The sequence below is a fragment of the Bos javanicus genome, chromosome 2 (assembly GCF_032452875.1).
Source record: "Bos javanicus breed banteng chromosome 2, ARS-OSU_banteng_1.0, whole genome shotgun sequence".
NCBI lineage: Eukaryota > Metazoa > Chordata > Mammalia > Artiodactyla > Bovidae > Bos > Bos javanicus.
This window is the reverse complement of record NC_083869.1, coordinates 62,293,716-62,313,811: the sequence shown is the minus strand read 5'-3', so window position 1 is coordinate 62,313,811 and position 20,096 is coordinate 62,293,716. Positions and strand designations below refer to the sequence as shown.

The following is a 20,096-nucleotide window of genomic DNA, read 5'->3' as shown; positions in this document are numbered from 1 at the left end:
GGTCACCATTGGCCTCCACATTGCTAACAGGGATGCTGATACATATGGTGCCTCTTCTTTTGGTTCGTGCAGTAAATTTTCAGTTTCCCTACTCCATCTTGAGTTCCTTGAAATCAGGGATTGTGTCTTCAGTATGTCTTCATTTCCTAGCAGTCTAGCATAATGACTGGTTTATAGTAGGTGTCTAATAAATGCCTATAAATGAATGAAGGTGCAAGTTCAGACCTTTTGGGAAAGATTTTTACAGTAGTAACTCTAACTCCCACTAGTGTAGTGAACTGAAACTAGAAGGAATATCAAGGGATGAGGGTTCAAGTCTTGGCACTGGCCATAATTATCAAATTCTTCTGACCTTAGTTTTCTCATCTGCACAATGTATATCACTGTATTTTTTATATCTCTCTCTCCTAAGATTAAAATATTTAATTGCTAAAGCTGTATTTCTGAGTCCTCTAGCCACAAATTCCTTCTTGTGAGTCACAAAAAATCATTAAATGATATTAATTAAAAAAAAAAACTTAAAAAAAAAGCTTTTAGGGACTTCCCTGGATTTCCAGTGGTTAAAATTCTGTGCTTCCATTGCAGGGGGCATGGTTCCACTCCTGGTTGGGAACTTAGATCCCTCATGCCCCGTGGTTTGGCCAAAAATAAAAATAAATAAATAAAAGAGAATTTAAGGAAAAAAGTTTTTAATTATGAAAAATTTTGGACCTAACAATAGTTGAGAGAAAAGTACACATATCCATGTACCCATTATTAGCTTAAACAATAGCTTATGTGCCCATGGCTAATCTTGTTTTATTTCTAGCCATATCTATTTCCCTAGGGTTTCCCTAGTGGCTCAGCCATAAGGAATCTGCCTACCAGTGCAGGAGATGTGGGTTTGATCCTGTTGTGAAGATCCCCTGGAGAAGGAAATGGTAACACACTCTACTATTCTTGCCTGGGAAATCTCATGGACAGAGGAGCCTGAAGGTCTACAGTCCATGGAGTCCCAAAGAGTAGCAACTAAAAAACAACCACCCACCTCCTCCTCCAATTATTTGAAACAAATCCTGGACATGGTATGATTTCCTCTGTAAATGTTTCAGAATGTATGAGATATAATGACTAACATGTAGCTGGCACTCCTATTCCTCAGTGGCTTAAAAAGTGTTCATTAAACAGCATGTTGCTCTTCTCAGAAACCAGATAACTGGTATAATGGTTTTATTTGATGACTTACCCAAACTGCCTGAAATCTTTGAGGTGAGGGATGGTGGATATTATGGCATCTAGCTCAGTGCCTTGCAATCGATTGAGAGGATGAATGAAAAAACAAGAACAAAACCAATCTGTTTTAGGTTTTTTTCATAAAATCATACCCACATGAGTCTAAGGCCTTGTTCTTGCTCCTGTTCCTTTCTTGAATTCATTACTCTACAGGAGAATTTTAAATTTTGTTAAATCAGCTAGAGAACGGGGACTTGATGGTAGTCTAAGTTCTTTCTTCTCAGGAACAAAAAGTATTACAGAAGAAAAATTAAATGACTTCAGCCTCAGGAGACTTTGCCAAACTAACCGGAAGAGGTGTCTCCGGGGCGGGGCTGCGTGGAGGCTCCGCCCCCGCCCGCTCTCTGCTCCCCTATTCCCCCGCCTCCCCTCGCCTTCCTGCTTTTCTTCCCGGCAGTCCTAGCGCCCACATCGGCGCTCCGCAAGATGGCGGCTGACAGTGAGGTGAGGTGTCTGCCCGCTACCTATCTCTGTCTCTGTTTAAGTTAGCTCCTCCGTGTCAGCGCTCGGGAGCTCAATCTCTTTCTTTCTTTCCACTTACGCAGCCCGAGTCCGAGGTATTTGAAATCACGGACTTCACCACTGCCTCGGAATGGGAAAGGTGAGTGAGTCGTATCATTGGTTAGTATTAGTTTGGGCCCCGGCTCCGCCCGGCTACTTCCCCAACCTTGACCACAAGTGACGCCACTTCTGCGGGAAAAGTAAGCCCCATTGGCTCCCCAGTCTTCGCCTCCTCCCTTCTGTGGTCCACCGCAAGCCTCTTCCACGTCTCGGGTCTGACAAGCTCCGGCCCGCCCCCATCTGTAAAACCCGGAGACTCTGGCTCTCCGAAGTTTTGTTTTCTTTCCTTTTAGACCACTTCCATTAGACTTTTGGTCCATCTAGTTGTTGATCATCCGCCGAAACAGTTCCGGAGGCTACCTTCCGTTCCTGTGTTAATGTCCGTGTAACTAATTCGTTTGTTATAGTAGGCAACAAACTTCGCAGCTGCTTTTTTTTTTCCCCCCTTTCCTTGTACATCCGTTTCAGGAGGAGGCCTTTCTTCTGAATCCTGGTGGTTGTCCATCTGTCACACTCCCACCATCTCCATCCTGTCTTTTAGGGTAACCTTTCGAAACAGTTTGTGTGTGGCTTTGGAACGCTTAATTGTTCCATTTCAGTGGGTAATGTGACCCAGGCTTCCTCTGCCATAGAAACTCCAAATTCCTGTACCACCAAACTCCAGTTGAATAGCTGAGTGAAATTGTTGGATCACTAAAACTAGTTGAACGCCAAGTTTGTGGAGGAGTGATGCTAAAGCTGAAACTCCAGTACTTTGGCCACCTCATGCGAAGAGTAAACTCATTGGAAAAGACTCTGATGCTGGGAGGGATTGGGGGCAGGAGGAGAAGGGGATGACAGAGGATGAGATGGCTGGATGGCATCACTGACTCAATGGACGTGAGTCTGAGTGAACTCCGGGAGTTGGTGATGGACAGGGAGGCCTGGAGTGCTGCGATTCATGGGGTCGCAAAGAGTCGGACACGACTGAGCGACTGATCTGATCTGATCTGATAGCTTAGGTCGAGATGTTATCAGTTCGTTGTCCAAGAGCCCCTTCAGGTTTTTTGAGTACTGAGGTCAGTAGTTAGCTTGTTGGAATATTTTATGATCTTTCTGATTGGGAGAGGAAATCCATCTTGTTGTGAATGTTATGTTATTAAATGGCATAGAAAAGATCCCTGCTGGGATGCTAGTTTGACCTGTGGTCCCTGCCCCACCCCCACCTCCTCCCAAAAGGTAAGACATAACCACCCAGGCAAGGCTTTATTGAATAGGTACTATGTATTCAGAACTATATTAACAGAAAAGAACAAAATCAAAACAAATCATTTGATCTCTGTTAAAAAAACAAAACAGCAAATAGTTATATTAGTATAAGGATGGTAATTGTGGATTGTAATTGTTGGAGGTGTTTTCATAGAAAAGACAGGAAATGTGCCAGGCCTGGAAAGTGGAAAATAACCGCTTAAATGGAAAAAAAAACTGGTTAAATATGAGACGGTCCTGACAGGAGCAGAGACAGGTGAAAACCTTTGGGATTTAACGAAATGTCTTCACTGGAGTGAAGACTGTTTGTTGAAGGAAAATTAGATTATTAAGATAAAACCAGGTTACAGACAGCCTCCAAAGCTAAGTAAAGGAATCTAAATTTGATGCTTTAAGACCAGTGATTCTCAAACTTTAGTGTGCATTAGAATCATAGTTTATAATTCTGTATGTCTGAGGTGGATTCAAATATTTTCATTTCTAAGAAGATCCAAGGTGCTGATGCTGGGTCAAGACACCACGCTTTAGAGCCATTACAGAACAGTAGGGAGAGACCCTTGATTTTGTGTTATGAGAGTTGTTTGCCAAGATTAGGTGAAATGAAGGCAAGTGAGTTACTATTTTGGTTAGGTTGGTGATTAGGAAACTGGAGAGAAAGGGTAGGAGGGAAGATTGTAAGACATTTCAAATAAGTAGAAGATAAACTTGATGAAATGTAGGAGTAGAAAAAAAAAATCAAACATGAAACTGCAGTTTCTTGCCTAGAAGAGTGAAGATAAGAAAGTGGCAAAGAGAGAAGAATATAGTTTTAGACCTGTTGAATTTGAAATAATAATGTCTTAAAGTTAGTTAGAAAATGTAGTAGTTTGAATCTTAAGAGTGAATTGAGGAAACATTAGAGTATTTAATGGATAAATAATCACTTTCCACTAGCTAAATATTTAAAATATCCTCAGGTGAAATATTAAATCCTTCTAACTCCTTATTTGTAGGTCGTTGTTAACAGAGTTATGAAAACTACCTCAAAGTAGGAAATTTGGTTTTTGGCTTTATCCCCTTGTTTATAGAATGAGACTAGTGTTTTACAGTTTGTAGGAAAATGGTAAGACTTTGGAGTCTTTTAAACCTTGAGTTTAATGTTTGAATGAAATTTCTTATCAGTATGTTATGTATGTATGTATGGACAATTTATAGAAACCAATAACTCCTTTTATTATTTGTCCATTGAAAAAATACTGAGTGAACATGTATCAAGCACAATGCAGGGCATAAGGATGTGGTGGTCAGTGAAAACAGATGGTTCCTGTTGTTGCTGAACATATAAACTAGTGGAAAAGAAGGATGTGAATAAATAATGATACAAGTGAGTCTGTAGTTACAGTTGAAATGAGAGCTAAGAAGAGGGAAAGAAACATTTTTTAAGAGCATATAACAAAAGAACCTAATATTGAGGAGTAAGAGGAAGTGATCTTACAGGTGAGATCTAGAGAGCTTTCAGGGGTAGTTACTACATTTTTCTAATCAAATCTCAGTACTTACAGAATAGGCTCCAATTTTGGTCTGCTTTAGTAGTGATAGTATTGCTAATACAGTGAATATTTTAAGATGTTCCTTCTTTTACTGTGAAATTAAAATGTGAAGTCCTTTCAGTCGAGTCTGACTCTCTGTGATATGGCCTGTAGCCTTCCAGGCTCCTCTGTCCATGGGATTCCCCAGGCAAGAATACTGGAGTGGGTTGCATTTGCTCCTCTAGCAGATCTTGCCGACCAAGAGGTGGAACCTGAGTCTCTTAAGTCTCCTGCATTGGCAAGCGGGTTCTTTACTACTAGTGCCACCTGGGAAGCCCTTTTATTAAAATGAGGTGAAGTGAAAGTTGCATAGTTGTGTCCAACTGTTTGCAACCCCATGGGCTATACGGTCCAAGGAAATCTCCAGGCCAGAATACTGGAGTAGGTAGCCTTTCCCTTCTCCAGGGGATCTTCCCAAGCCAGCGATTGAACCCAGGTCTCCCTCATTGCAGGTGGATTCTTTACCAGCTGAGCCACAAGGGAAGCCCAGGAATACTGGAGTGGGTAGCCTATCCCTTCTCCAGTGGATATTCCTGACCCAGGAATTGAACTTTACCAACTGAGCTGTCAGGGAATCCCTGATATTTATTAAAATACTTCATTATAAAAGAAAAAAAAAATCACCTGTAATTCTACCACCAGGAGATAGCTACTGTTAATATTTTGAGAAAATTCCATGTAATCTGTGTATGTTATAAACTTGTGTTAAACTATATTTATACTTATATCTATAGCTTCACTTTTTTCATTTAACATATGGACTTTTTCTTATTTCCTCAAGCAGGCTTCAAAACATGATTTTTAATGGGTGCATATTAGTCCATTGAGTGGATATGTCATTAATTTACAGCTTTTTGGTGCAGTTGTACCTAAGATAGTTTCCAATTTTTTACCTTTATTAATGTATATTTCACGTACATATTTTCACTCACATATACATACATTAAAATTTTTATTTGGTTTTGTAAACATATTTACTTATTTCTAGAGCACTCTTTATAAGATCTGATAATTGCCATTTGAACCGCCTCAAAATGCTATATTAATTAATATCTTCATTTTAAAAAGGAATAATTATAAGGTTCAGTTGAATCATAAAAACATACATCAAAAATGTAAATAATAATTTACAATGTCCCTGATGGCAGAACCTGATATTTGTGAATATATCTTGACTAGAATTAATTTTAGTACTCTGGCAATAATGTGTAGGTGTTTTAGGAGAGCAGTGTTGCTGTTAGATTGCATCATACATATATAGTATAAGTAGTCAGCTTCTTGGTGGCTTGGGCTTCCATGGTGGCTCAGACGGTAAAGAATCTGCCTGCAGTGCAGGAGACCTGGGTTGGATCCTGGGTTGGGAAGATCTCCTGGAGGAGAGCATGGCAACCCACTCCAGTATTCTTGCTTAAAGAATCCCCATGGACAGAGGAGCCTGGCGGGCTACAGTCCATGGGGTCACAAAGAATTGGACACAACTGAGTGACTAAGCTGAAAGTGTCCTTTTATATATATTGAACACTACTACTGAGCTTTGACTGTTCATTTGCTGATACAGAGCATGTTGCTAGTCAGAATTCATTCTCTTTGATAGGTCAGCTTGATCATTAAAGACCAGACAGTGAATAGTTTAAAATCCCTTAAAGTTGACAAATCTACTTAGTTTCTTACCAGGTGTCCATTAAAACTTGTTGTATTTTAATGGGCAAAGTTCCCAAATAATGTTTTTTTGGAGGAGTGGAAGGCAAATCAGAGAATTCATAAGTATCTTTAAAGAAAGTTAATTTAAAGAGATAAGTTATTTGGAGCATAGTGAAGAGATTATTGGTTTCAGAATTATCGTTATGTGTGTGTGCTCAGTTGTGTCTGACTCTTTGTGACCCCATGGACTGTAGCCCGCCAGGCTCCTCTGTCCATGGAATTTTACAGGCAAGAATACTGGAGTGGATTGCCATTTCCTACTCCAGGGAATCTTCCTTACTCAGACAAGACTTCCTTATCTCTTAGGTCTTCTGCATTGGAAGGTGGATTCTTTACCACAAGTGCCACCTAGGAAGCCTGTGTGTGCGACACACTTCAGTGGTGTCCGACTCTGCGACCCTATGGACTGTAGGGTGCCAGGCTCCTCTGTCCATGGAAGGCAAGAATACTGGAGTCGGTTGCCATGCCCTCCTCCAGGGGATCTTCCTGACCCAGTTGTTGAACCTGTGTCTCTTTTATGTCTCCTGCATTGGCAGGAGGGTTCTTTACCAGTACCACCACTTGGGAAGCCCAGTTATCCTTAATAGTATCATTTCAGTCTGTCAATTTTTACTTATGTCCCAGGTTTACTATTTTCATTTCAATATGGAGAGATTTATTTTTATTTTATAGAAACCAGAATGGCATTGGGTAGGCAGTAGATTTTTAAAAAAATCTAAGATGTTAAAAAAATCTAAAAAAAATTAAAATCTAAGAATTCTTGGGCTAAAGATTACTTTTTTGGGTTTTTGTTCCATGTTGATAAATTTACAATAACAATATTAAACTTTACAAGCCTTCTGTTAAAAGTGTTAAAATATTAAGAAGAAAAAACTTAAATTGTATAGCAATAGGAAAAAAATGTGATTACATAGTTTGAAAGTTTTTTCCTCCTTCCTAGGTTTATTTCCAAAGTTGAAGAAGTTTTGAATGATTGGAAATTGATTGGAAACTCTGTGGGAAAGCCACTTGAAAAGGTCAGATCTATTTGCTGGTGTCTCTAAATGAGTATTTGCTTTGAAACTTCTATTTTTAAGTCTTTTGCTGCATTTGGTACATTTAAAGTAAATGTTCTAAAAGTTATGTATAATTTATGAATATAAAATGGCATCTGGAAGAACTTGGATTTGAATCTGTGACAGTATTTGTAAGATATTTCTGAACTGTTTTTTAATAATAAAATTGTATATGTATAATGTCGTTCTTTGTGAGTAATTTTATTTCTGTTTCTTTTGATAGTTAACTTTTCTCGTGCTTTCTCCCATAGAATGTTTGAAAATCCTAATCCAAAATAATGATGGTTTTGCTTATAAACCATACTCCAAATGTTTACTGAAGCACATACTCTGAGAACAAACCTTGATTTCCTGTATTTCACGGGAGGGAACTAACAACTTGGTCTTGGGCTTATATAGGTATATAGGTGCTTTGTTAGACAAATTCTTTTCAAGTAATCTTTGTTTTTGTTAAAAATCTATTTTTAATTGCACTTTAGCTGTTTTTAAGGAACTCTGAATTTTCATATTTGCTAGAGATTTTTAGCTTTATGGTGGTTTAAAAGAATTTGAGATATTCAAAGCATTGTGACTTTTTTCTTTATCCATATGAGTAAGAGCAGAAAAAATAATACTATATATAGAAATCACATCACTTCATACAGTGAAATATATAGATTAAATTGACTTATTGTTTTAAAATATTATATGATTACATTTTTGAATAAAGAAGAGATGTGAAGTTTTTAAACACACATCTAGTCCACTTGAAATGAAGACATACATACCAATAAGGTTAAAGGCAAAACACAATGGATATAAATGAGTTGGGAAATAATTTGTACTATCAAAAAGAGAACTAAACTGTGTATTTGTGAGCTCTGATTTTATATTTCTTAAATATTTGATTTACACATATTCACTGGGTATCCTTTATGTGCCATATCTAAAGAAATAGTTAATAGGATAAGATCCTTATTTGCCATTGCAAATGAATTCTCATGAAAGGGAGGTAATAAGATTAAAATTATTAAAATTCTAGATGCTAAATTCAATGTTGGGATTTGAGTTAGGAAATGTATTTAGTGTAGGTATCATATTGCTATCAGGTAGTATGGGCGAAAGGAGGATTAGCTCTTTCCAGTCCTTTTCTCCCTACAGGTAGTAATAAATAAGTCAATCATGGAAAATCTGAACAGATTTCAAGGCGAGCTGTGCTGTGATGAATAAGATTAAAGAAAGTGTAAGAGATGGATTATTTGGCATAAAGAAAATTCAGAGAAATAAGAAGTAAGATTGTAATTTATGTCAAGAAAGTTGATTATTAGTTTTCTTCCTCCACTGAGAGGGAATTAAGAGAAGTTATTTTTTAAATACTTTTGATTATGGAAAGTTTCAGGCATATATAAGGTAAACAAAAATAGTATAATGAACCCCTATGTGCCTGTCACTCAGGTTCAGCAGTTCTTCAATTTCTTATTTCAATGTCTGTCTACTCCCCTCCCTACTAGATTTTTTAAAAATAGTTGTTTTAAATAAAATATACATAATGCACAAAACTGCTTATTTTGGTAAATGTTTACATCATGTAAGCGTTTTCACTCAAGATACTGGACATTTTTGTCATCCCAGAAATGTCTGTAGTGAACCTTTCCACTTGATGCCCATGTTCCTCATTTATGCTGCCCCCATGCCCCCTGCAGTGCCAAGGTGTCTGCTGTTCTTTTCCTTTTTTCTTTTAAACCATAGATTACTTTGCCTACTATACAACTGGATATGCATGTTATCATACAGTACCATACTTTTTCTGCTGGCTTGTTTTACATAGTATTTGAGATTATTGTAGTTTGTTGGGTCTATCATTATTTTTATTGCTAAATAGTGGTCTGCTGTATGAATATACCACAGTGCGTCACTTGTTGACAGATGTATTCACTGTTACAAATAAAGGAGACCATTCTTATGTGAGGCCTTTTGTAGACATAAGTTTTTATTTCTCTTGGGTAAATATCGGAGTAGAATTACTGGGTCCTAGGGTAAGTGTATACTTAACTTTATGAGAAACTGCCAGAGGTGTTGTAACATTTTACCTAACCACCAGCAATATGTGAGTTTGGGGTAATTTCACCAACAATTGCTTGTTTTCAGTCTTGTAAATTTTAGTCTTCCCAATGGGTATAGGAAATGGCAACCCACTCCAGTATTCTTTCCTGAAAATTCCATGGACAGAGGAGCCTGGTGTGCTACAATCCATGGGGTCATAAAGAGTTGGACACAACTGAGTGACTGAGCACATGTATGCACAATCGTTTTGTAGTTTGTGGAATTAATTTGTATTTCTCTTTCTTGTTTTACTTTTGTATTTTGTGATGAATATTGGTACTGACCATTTTTTTCATGTGCTTTTTAGCCATTTGTGTGTCATTTTTGGTGAAATGTCTGTTCAAGTTTTTTGTCCATATTTAATTTATTTACTTTTGGCTGAGGAAGATGTGCTCCAGAGCATGCGGGCTCTGTAGTTCTGGCCTGTGGGCTTAGTAGCTGCCCCACAGCATATGGGATCATAGTTCCCTGAATAGGGACTGAACCCATGTTCCCTGCATTGGAAGGGTGGACTCTTATCCACTGGACCACCAGGGAAGTCCCCCTGCCCATATTTTAATTGGGTTTTTATCGAATTGTAGGCATCTTTTGTGTATTCTGTTTTTAAGTCTTCACAGATTGTTTTGCTAAGTTGTAAAGATACTATGCTTTCTTCTAGAATTTAGCATGTTGGTTTTTTATTTAGGTCTCTGACCCATTGTGAACTAATGTGTGTGTGGTGAGGTGGGAATCACAATTCAGTTTTTACACATGGCATGTATGGATGTGAGAGTTGGACTGTGAAGAAGGCTGAGCACCAAAGAATTGATGATTTTGAACTGTGGTGTTGGAGAAGACTCTTGAGAGCCCCTTGGACTGCAAGGAGATCCAACCAGTCCATTCTGAAGGAAATCAGCCCTGGAATTTCTTTGGAAGGAATGATGCTGAAGCTGAAACTCCAGTACTTTGGCCACCTCATGCGAAGACTTGACTCATTGGAAAAGACTCTGATGCTGGCAGGGATTGAGGGCAAGAGGAGAAGGGGACGACAGAGGATGAGATGGCTGGATGGCATCACTGACTCAATGGACGTGAGTCTGAGTGAACTCCGGGAGTTGGTGATGGACAGGGAGGCCTGGTGTGCTGCGATTCATGTGGTCGCAAAGAGTCAGACACGACTGAGTGACTGATCTGATCTGATCTTATTCTAGGACCTTCTGTTGAAAACACCTCTTTCTCCATTTAATTGCATTGATGCCTTTGTCAGTCAGTTGACCTGGAGTTTACCTTCTGGAGTCTGTATTCTGTTTCATTTATCTATTGGAAAATCCTGATTGTCAGTAGCACATTGTACTGACATCAGACTTTTATTTTCTTCAGCTCCAAAATCACTGTGGATGGTGACTGAAGCCATGAAATTAAAAGACACTTGCTCCTTGGAAGAAAAGCAATGACAAACCTAGGTAGCATATTAAAAAGCAGAAACATTACTTTGCCAACAAAGGTCCATATAGTCAAAGCTATGGTTTTTCTAGTAGTTATGTATGGATATGAGAGCTGGACAGTAAAAAAAGGTTAAACGCTGAAGAATTGATGCCTTCAAACTGCGGTGTTGGAGAAGACTCTTGAGAGTCCCTTGGACAGCAAGGAGATCAAATCAGTCAACCCTAAAGGCAATCAACCCTGAGTGTTCACTGGAAGGAATGATGCTGAAACTCCAATACTTTGGCTACCTGATGCAAAGAGCTGATTCATTGGAAAAGACCCTGATGCTAGGAAAGAGTGAAGGCAGGAGGAGAAGGGGGCAACAGAGGATGAGATGGTTGGACAGCATCACCAACGCAATGAACATGAGTTTGAGCAAACTCCAGGAAATGGTGATGGACAGGGAAGGCTTGAGTACTGCATTTTTGGGTTCACAAAGCATTGGACACGACTGAGTGAACAACAGCAAACCACGTTGTCTTGGCTATTGTAGTTTAGGGGTTCCTAACTTTGGCACTGTTGAAATTTTGGGCCAGGTTGTTGTGGGGCTGTATTGTGTACTATAGAATTTTATTAGTATCTCTGGCCTCTACCTAGTAGATTTCAGTAGCACCCTCCCAGTGGTGAAAACCAAAAATGTATCTGGTGGTTGTTTAGTCATTAAGTTGTGCCTGGCTCTTGTGACCCCTCAGACTGTAGCCCACCAGGCTTCTCTGTCCATGGGATTTCCAAGGCAAGAATACTGGAATGGGTTGCCATTTCCTTTTCCAGGGGATCTTCCTGACCCAGGGATTGAACCTGTCTCTCCTGTATCGCAAGCAGATCTCTTTACCGCTGAGCCGTCAAATGTCCCCTGAGGTGCAAAATTGCCTCCAACTGAGAACCACTGAATAGGTTTAGAATACGTCCTAAATTTAGTGAATGCAGATTTTCTAGCTTTTGTTGTTTTCCCAGATTGTTTTATCTATTCTAGGACCTTATGTTTCCATTATGAATTTTAGAATAAGTTTGTCAGTTTATATAAAAAGGATTATGATTGTGCTGGGCCTATGATTGGGATTGTGTTGAGTTTATAGATTTTTTTGAGAAGTAACTTTTTGGCAATCTTGAAGCTTGACATCTCTTCACTTATTAAGTCATCTTCATCTCAGCAATATTTTGTAGTTTTTGGTAAGGGCTTGCATATTTTTTGTAAATTTATTGCTAAATATTTTATATGATGCAGTTGTAAATGGAATTATGTTTTGATTTTATTTTTCATTTGTTTGCTAGGACATTTGTTGTTGTTGAGTTTAGTCACTAAATCCTCTCTAACTCTTTGTGACCCCATGGACTGTAGCCCACTGGGCTCCTATGTCCATGGGATTTCCTTGGCAAGAATACTGGAGTGAGTTTTGATTTTCTTCTCCAGGGGGTCTTCCCTACCCAGGGGTCAAACCTATGTCTCCTGCTTGGCAGGTGGATTCTTTACTACTGAGCCATCTGGGAGGCCCTTGCTACTTCATAGACATACAATAATTTTTTATATTAATTTTGTGTTTGGATGTGGTTAAATATAAAGATTCATAATCTTTTTGTTAATTCTTTCTCATTTCCTACATTCATAGTCATGTTGTTTCCAAATAGGGACAATTTACTTCTTTTTCAATTTTTTTACCTTTTATTTCTTATTTTTATTGCAATAACCAGGACCCTTAATAAAATTTTCAATAGAATTTTGAGAGTAGGCATCATTCCCTTCTTCCAATTTTACCGGTGAAACATCCAGTGTTTCAATACTGAAAGTTTGAGGTTTTCATCAGTTCAGTTCAGTTGCTCAGTCATGTCTGACTCTTTGCAACCCCATGGACTGTAGCATGCCAGGCCTCCCTGTCCATCACCAACTCCCGAAGCTTGCTCAAACTCATGTCCATCAAGTCAGTGATGCCATCCAACCAGCTCTCCTCTGCCATCCTCTTCTCCTGCCTTCACTCTTTCCCAGCATCAGGGTCTTTTCCAATGAGTCAGTTCAGCTTCACCGTCAGTCGTTTCGATGAATATTCTGGACGATTTCCTTTAGGATGGACTGGTTGGATCTCCTTGCAGTCCAAGGGACTCTGAAGAGTCTTCTCCAACACCACAGTTCAAAAGCATCGGTTCTATGGTGCTCAGCTTTCTTTATAGTCCAACTCTCACATCCATGGGGAAGAAAATGGCAACCCACTCCAATACTCTTGTCTGGAAAATCCCATGGACGGAGGAACCTGGTAGGCTGGAGTCCATGGGGTCGCAAAGAGTCGGACACGACTGAGCGACTTCACTTTCACTTTTCACTTTCATGCATTGGAGAAGGAAATGGCAACCCACTCTAGTGTTCTTGCCTGGAATATCCCAGGGATGGCAGAGCCTGGTGGGCTGCCGTCTATGGGGTCGCACAGAGTTGGACACGACTGAAGCGACTTAGCAGCAGCAGCAGCAGACGGACCTTTGTAGGCAAAGTAATCTCTGCTTTTTAATATGCTGTCTAGGTTGGTAATAGCTTTTCTTCCAAGGAGCAAGAGTCTTTTAATTTTATGGCTGCAGTTACCATGTGCAGTGATTTTGGAGCCCAAAAAATAAAATCTGTCACATTTCCATTTGTTGCCCCATCTATTTGCCATGAAGTGATGGGACCAGATGCCATGATCTTAGTTTTTTGAGGGTTGAGTTTTAAACCAGCTTTTTCACTCTCCCCTTTCACTTTCAACAAGAGGCTCTTTAGTTCTTCTTCGCTTTCTGCCATAATGGTGGTGTCATCTGCATATATGAGGTTATTGATATTTCTCCCTGCAGTCTTGATTCCAGCTTGTGCTTCATACAGCCTGACATTTTGCATGATGTACTCTGCATATAAGTTAAATAAGCAGAGTGACAATAGGCAGCCTTGATGTACTTCTTTCCCAATTTGGAACCAGTCTGTTCTATGTCCAGTTCTAACTGCATACAGAGTTCTCAAGAGGCAAGTAAGGTGATTTGGTATTCCCATCTCTTTAAGAATTTTCCACAGTTTGTTGTGATCTATACAGTCAAAGGCTTTATTCAGTTCAGTGCAGTTCAGTTGTTCAGTCGTGTCCAACTCTTTGTGACCCCATGAATTGCAGCACGCCAGGCCTCCATGTCCATCACCAACTCCCGGAGTTCACTCAAACTCAGGTCCATCGAGTCAGTGATGCCATCCAGACATCTCATCCTCTGTTGTCCCCTTCTCCTCCTTCCCCCAATACCTCCCAGCATCAGAGTCTTTTCCAGTGAGTCAACTCTTTGCATGAGGTGGCCAAAGTACTGGAGTTTCAGCTTTAGCATCATTCCTTCCAAAGAACACCCAGGACTGATCTCCTTTAGAATGGACTGCTTGGATCTCCTTGCAGTCCAAGGGACTCTCAAGAGTCTTCTCCAAAACCACAGTTCAAAAGCATCAATTCTTCGGCGCTCAGCCTTCTTCACAGTCCAACTCTCACATCCATACGTGACTACTGAAAAAACCATAGCCTTGAGTAGATGGACCTTTGTTGACAAAGTAATGTCTCTGCTTTTGAATATGCTGTCTAGGTTGGTCATAACTTTCCTTCCAAGGAGCAAGTGTCTTTTAATTTCATGGCCGCAGTCACCATCTGCAGTGATTTTGGAGCCCAAAAAAATAAAGTCTGACATTGTTTCTACTATTTCCCCATGTATTTCCCATGAAGTGATGGGACCGGATGCCATGATCTTTGTTTTCTGAATGTTGAGCTTTAAGCCAACTTTTTCACTCTCCTCTTTCACTTTCATCAAGAGGCTTTTTAGTTCCTCTTCACTTTCTGCCATAAGGGTGGTGTCATCTGCATATCTGAGGTTATTGATATTTCTCCCGGCAATCTTGATTCCAGTTTCTGTTTCTTCCAGCCCCACGTTTCTCATGATGTACTCTGCATATAAGTTAAATAAGCAGGGTGACAGTATACAGCCTTGACGAACTCCTTTTCCTATTTGGAAGCAGTCTGTTGTTCCATGTCCAGTTCTAACTGTTACTTCCTGACCTGAATGTAGGTTTCTCAAGAGGCAGGTGAGGTGGTCTGGTATTCCCATCTCTTTTAGAATTTTCCGCAGTTTATTGTGATCCACACAGTGAAAGGCTTTGGCATGGTTAATAAAGCAGAAATAGATGTTTTTCTGGAACTCTCTTGCTTTTTCGATGATCCACCGGATGTTGGCAATTTGATCTCTGGTTCCTCTGCCTTTTCTAAAACCAGCTTGAACATCTGGAAGTTCACGGTTCATGTACTTTTGAAGCCTGGTTTGGAGAATTTTGAACATTACTTTACTAGCATGTGAGATGAGTGCAGTTGTGTGGTAGTTTGAGCATTCTTTGGCATTGTCTTTCTTTGGGATTGGAATGAAAACTGACCTTTAGGCTTAGGCTGAGCTATATAATATTTGATAGATAAGGTTTATTTATGTCAACTTAATGATATTTCCAATTTATAAAGGATTTATTGGGCCATAATAACCCCAATATAAGTCAAGGACAATTTGTACATAAGGTTTACCATTTTAAACATTTTCAAGTGTAAATTTCAGTGGCTTAAGTATTTTTACATATTTCAAGTTTTCATCAACCCAGACTGAACTCTTTCACTGCCCGTAGTCTGAAGCCTTCGATAACCACTATTCATTTTCTGCAAATTCATTTATTTAGCTCCTTCATATAAATAGAATCCTACAGTATTTGTCCTTTTGTGTCTAGCTTGTTTTTCATCTGTCATACTTAATTTCTTTAGGATTCATCCATGTGGTAGAATTTGTCAGAATGTCATTCCTTTTTAAGGTAGAATAATACTCCATTGTGTGTGTGTGTATATTTATACACAGACACATTTTGCTTATCTGTGTATGTATCAGTGGACACTGGGGTTACAGTAAGTCCCTTACATACAGACCTTCAAGTTGCGAACTTTCGAAGATATGAATGTGGATTCACATGTCTAATCATGTAAGGCATGTATGAAATTGCAGCTTGCCCTCTGTCTCCTATTGCTGACAGTCCTTCAGCTCTGCCATCTCCCACCTTCTCTCTCTTCCAGTCAGTAACTCTTCTTGTCTGTTCACTCAGTGCCAGCTCCTGTATGCCAGCTGTCGTACTGTACTAGTGTACCTTTCAAGGTACTATACCATAAGATTAAAGAAAAATGTTTTTAATATTTTATTATTTTGGTTGCACTGGGTCTTTGTTGCTGTGTGGGCTTTTCTCTGGTTGTGGTGAGCGGGCTTCTCATTGTAGTGGCTTCCCTTGCAGAGGGAAGCCCTTGCAGTGGCTTCCCTGTGCAGAGCACAGGCTTTAGGGAGCATAGGCTTCAACAGTTGTGGCATGTGGGCTCAGTTATTGTGCCTCCCGAGCTCTAGAGCATAGTTTCAATAGTTGTGGCACATGAGCACAGCATGTGGGGTCCTCCTGAATCAGGGATAGAACTCATGACCCCTGCATTGCCAAGTGAATACATTACCACTGAACCACCAGAGAAGCCACTGTTTGATTTTTTGTGTTTGTTTTTTATGTATTATTTGTGTGAAGAGTATTATAAACCTCTTACAGTACAATTTTATATAGCTGATTATGTTAGTTAGGTACTTAGCCTAACTTTCTTGGACTTCTGAACAAATTGGACTTTTAAACTCACTCTCAGAACAGAACTTGTTTGTATGTAGGGGACTTACTGTATTTCCACTTTCTGGCTTTTGTGAATAATGCTGTTGTGAACATGCGTGTGCAGATATCTGAGTTCCTTTCAACTCTTAAATGTATACCCAGAAGTGCAATATTTTCATCATATGTTAATTGTTTTTTAGTTTTTTTAATTGCCATACTGGCTGACTAAAACTACTATTTTTCTTTAAATGTATCTTTATTTAAAAAAATAATTTTATTTATTTATTGGCTGTGCTGGCTTTTATCTAGTTGTGGCAAGCAGGGGCTACTCTGGTTGTGGTGCTAAGGCTTCTCATTGCTGTGGCTTCTCTTACTGTGGAGCGTGGGCTCTAGGGCGCTCAGGCTTCAGTAGTTGCAGCTCCTAGGCTCTGGAGCACAGGCTCAGTAGTTGTGGCTTACAGGCTCTGCTGCTCCACAGCAATGTGGGATCCTCCTGGATCAAGGATCGAACCAATGTCTCCTGCATTGGCAGGCAGATTCTTTACCACTGAGCCACCAGGGAAGCCCTTTTACTTGGTTTTTGAAGAACAGTTTTGCTGAAGAATTTTAGCTTGAAAAATTTCCCCTCCAGTTCTTTAAAGATGTGGTTCCATTGTTTTCTCTATAATTTTTGATGAGAAATTAGGTGACACTCATTTTTGTTCTGGCTTGGTGCTCTTTTCTCTGGCTACTTTCAAGATTTTTTTCTTTATCTTTATAAGCTGATTGACTATAAATACACTCATAGGTGTATTTTGTTTGTGTTTTTCCTCTTTAGTTTTATTAATACTGAACGTATTAATATTAAAAACAACTTTTGTTTTTCACCAAATTGGGGAAGTTTGGGGCATTATTATTAATTTCTTTTTTACTCTTTGGCCATACTGTACAGCCTTTGGGACCTTAGTTCCCTAATCAGGGATCATACTTGTGCCCCCTTGCAGTGGGAGTGCTGAGTCTTAACTGCTGGACCACTAGGGAACCCCATTTGCCATTATTTTTTCAATATATTTCTGTCCTATTCTCTTTTTCTATAATTTAAGTAATATTTGACTTCTTGATACTGCCCCACAGGTCTCTGGGGCTCTACTGTACTCAGTCTTTTTTTTTTTCTCTCTCATATAATTTTTTTAGAATTTATCTTCTGCTGTCTCCAGTTTGCTGTTAAACCCACTTAAGGTATTTTCCAAATCAGTTATTGTAGTTTTTAGGTCTAGAATTTTTTGGTTCCTTTTATGATTTCTAATTCTCTGTGATTACTTATCTCTAAAGTCGTTTTGAAAATACTGCCCTTTAGGCCTCCAATTGCGATATCTAGGTCTTGAGGTTGAATTTGTTCACTGTATTCTCTTGAGTATACATGACATTTTCTTGGGTTTTTTTATTTTGTGTTTTTTTGTGTGCACTCAGTTGCTCAGTCTTTGTGACCTCATGGATTGTAGCCCTTCCAGGCCCCTCTACCCATGAAATTTTCCAGACAAGACTACTGGACTAGGGTGCTATTTCCTACTCCGGGGATCTTCCCGACCCAGGGATTGACCCACATCTCTTGCATCTCCTGCATTGGCAATGGATTCTTTACCGCTGGTGCCAGCTGGAAAGCCTTTTTTTTGGGGGCGGGGGAATGTGTATCCAAAGTATCTTAACTTTATACTTGTATTTTGAGTGAATGTATAGACTAGATTCTGTTGTGTTTTCTGAAGAACACTTTTTTTGTTTTAGCACCCAGTTTGCTTAATTGGAGTAAAATTCCATTCTCTCTCCGTTGGTGACAGCAGCTGAAATCTTTTCTTTGAAGTTTCTTCCTTGTCAGTGTACTCTGGAGTTTCTACTGCACATGCATGGCTTAACAGCCAAGATTTGGGACAGAGTTTATTTGCAAAGTTTGGGGTTTACCCCTGGATGTGCACAAATTAGTCTGCCCTTTAGGTCAGAAATTCTCATGATGTGGTCTGTTGGACCCTGAGAACCTTCTCTGTATTTTACTATTTTTAGTTATTGTAAAGAAAGATTTTTTTTAACATTTAGATAACTACTTAAAATTAATTTTTGTGAATGAAATGAGGCAGTGATCTTTTTTATTCTATTGGATAGCCAACATTTTCTGAATTATTGATTATGCTCTTTACCATATATTGAGTTCGTTTCTAGAATATGAATACTTTGTATTCTTATAAATATGCTATTTTATTTTAATTATTATTTATTTATTGTATATTCTGGTGGGACAAAAATATGCTCCCATTATTTTTCTCTTCCAAAATTTTCTTTAAAAAAAAATTATTATTTGACTGCCCCAGGCCTTGAGGCATGTGGGATCTAGTTCCCTGACCAGGGATTGAACACGGGCCCCTGCATTGGGAGCGCAAGATCTTAGCCACTGGACCACTGGGGAAGTCCCTCCAAAATTTTCTTAACTCTTTTTATACTTCTATTTCTTCATATTAATTTTTTCCTTGGCATGAAGACAACTTTATTAACTATTCTAAAAATAATACCTATCTATATCCATTCAACAAGATAGTGTGAAGTACCTTTTGAGATGTCATATTAAATTAATAACTTTTAGTTCTAGTAAATACATTTCTAATATTGAATTCTCTGTATAACATGGCTTTAAATCAAATGTTGACCGTGATTAGCCTTTTCTTTTTTTTTAAATGGAAGTATAATTGACATACATTTTATTAGTTTTTGCTGTACAATAGAGTGATTTGATTTTTGTATATATTGAAAAATGATCACCACAAGTCTAGCTAGCATCCATCACTGTACATAGTAACATTTTTTTCTTGTTTTGAGAACTTAAGATTTATCAACTTTAATATATGCAGTACAGTATTATTAACTATAGTCACTAGCTGTACATTCTATCCCCATGACTGACTTATTTTATAACTGTGAAAGTTTATACCTTTTTAATGCCCTTCACTCATTTTACCTCCCCTCCTCCACCTCTGACCACCACCTATCCTTTCTCTGCATCTGTGAACTTAGTTTTTTGTTGTTGTTTTTTGAAAAGTTTCCTTATATATTATTTTCTCTTTTTCTGTCTGACCTGTTTCACTTAGCATAGTGCCCTCAGAGTTTATCCATGTTGTTGCATATGGCAAGATTTCATTCCTTTTTGTGATGAAATAATATTCCATTGTATGTGTATACCACATTTTCTTTATCCATTAATCCATATTAAGTTGTTTATGTATCTTGGCCTCTGTAATAATGCTGCAGTGGTGGGGTGCATATATCTTTCCAAGTTATTGTTTTCTTTGGATAAATACACACAGGTGGAATTGCTGGGTCACGTGGTAGTTCTGTTTTTTAATATTTTGGGTGCCTCCATACTGTTTTTCATAGTGGTGGCACCAGTTTACATTCCCACCAGTAGTGCACAAGAGTTCCCTTTTCTCTACACCCTTCAGTTCAGTTCAGTCGCTCAGTCATGTCTGACTCTTTGCGACCCCA

At 38.9% G+C, this 20,096-nt stretch overlaps 1 protein-coding gene across 2 annotated transcripts in view; it reads left to right on the top strand.

Moving 5' to 3' along the window:
* Positions 1 to 1,628: 1,628 nt before the first annotated feature.
* Positions 1,629 to 20,096, top strand: part of RAB3GAP1 (RAB3 GTPase activating protein catalytic subunit 1) — a 111,071-nt gene continuing 92,603 nt past the window's right edge. Inside the window, exons 1-3 of one of the 2 annotated variants that reach the window (XM_061439326.1) lie at positions 1,629 to 1,716; positions 1,818 to 1,873; positions 7,291 to 7,366. In XM_061439326.1, the coding sequence (XP_061295310.1) occupies positions 1,699 to 1,716; positions 1,818 to 1,873; positions 7,291 to 7,366 (150 nt within the window). In that variant the 5' untranslated portion in view covers positions 1,629 to 1,698. The remainder of the gene's footprint in view (positions 1,717 to 1,817; positions 1,874 to 7,290; positions 7,367 to 20,096) is intronic. The other variant, XM_061439335.1, reaches the window with a different exon arrangement.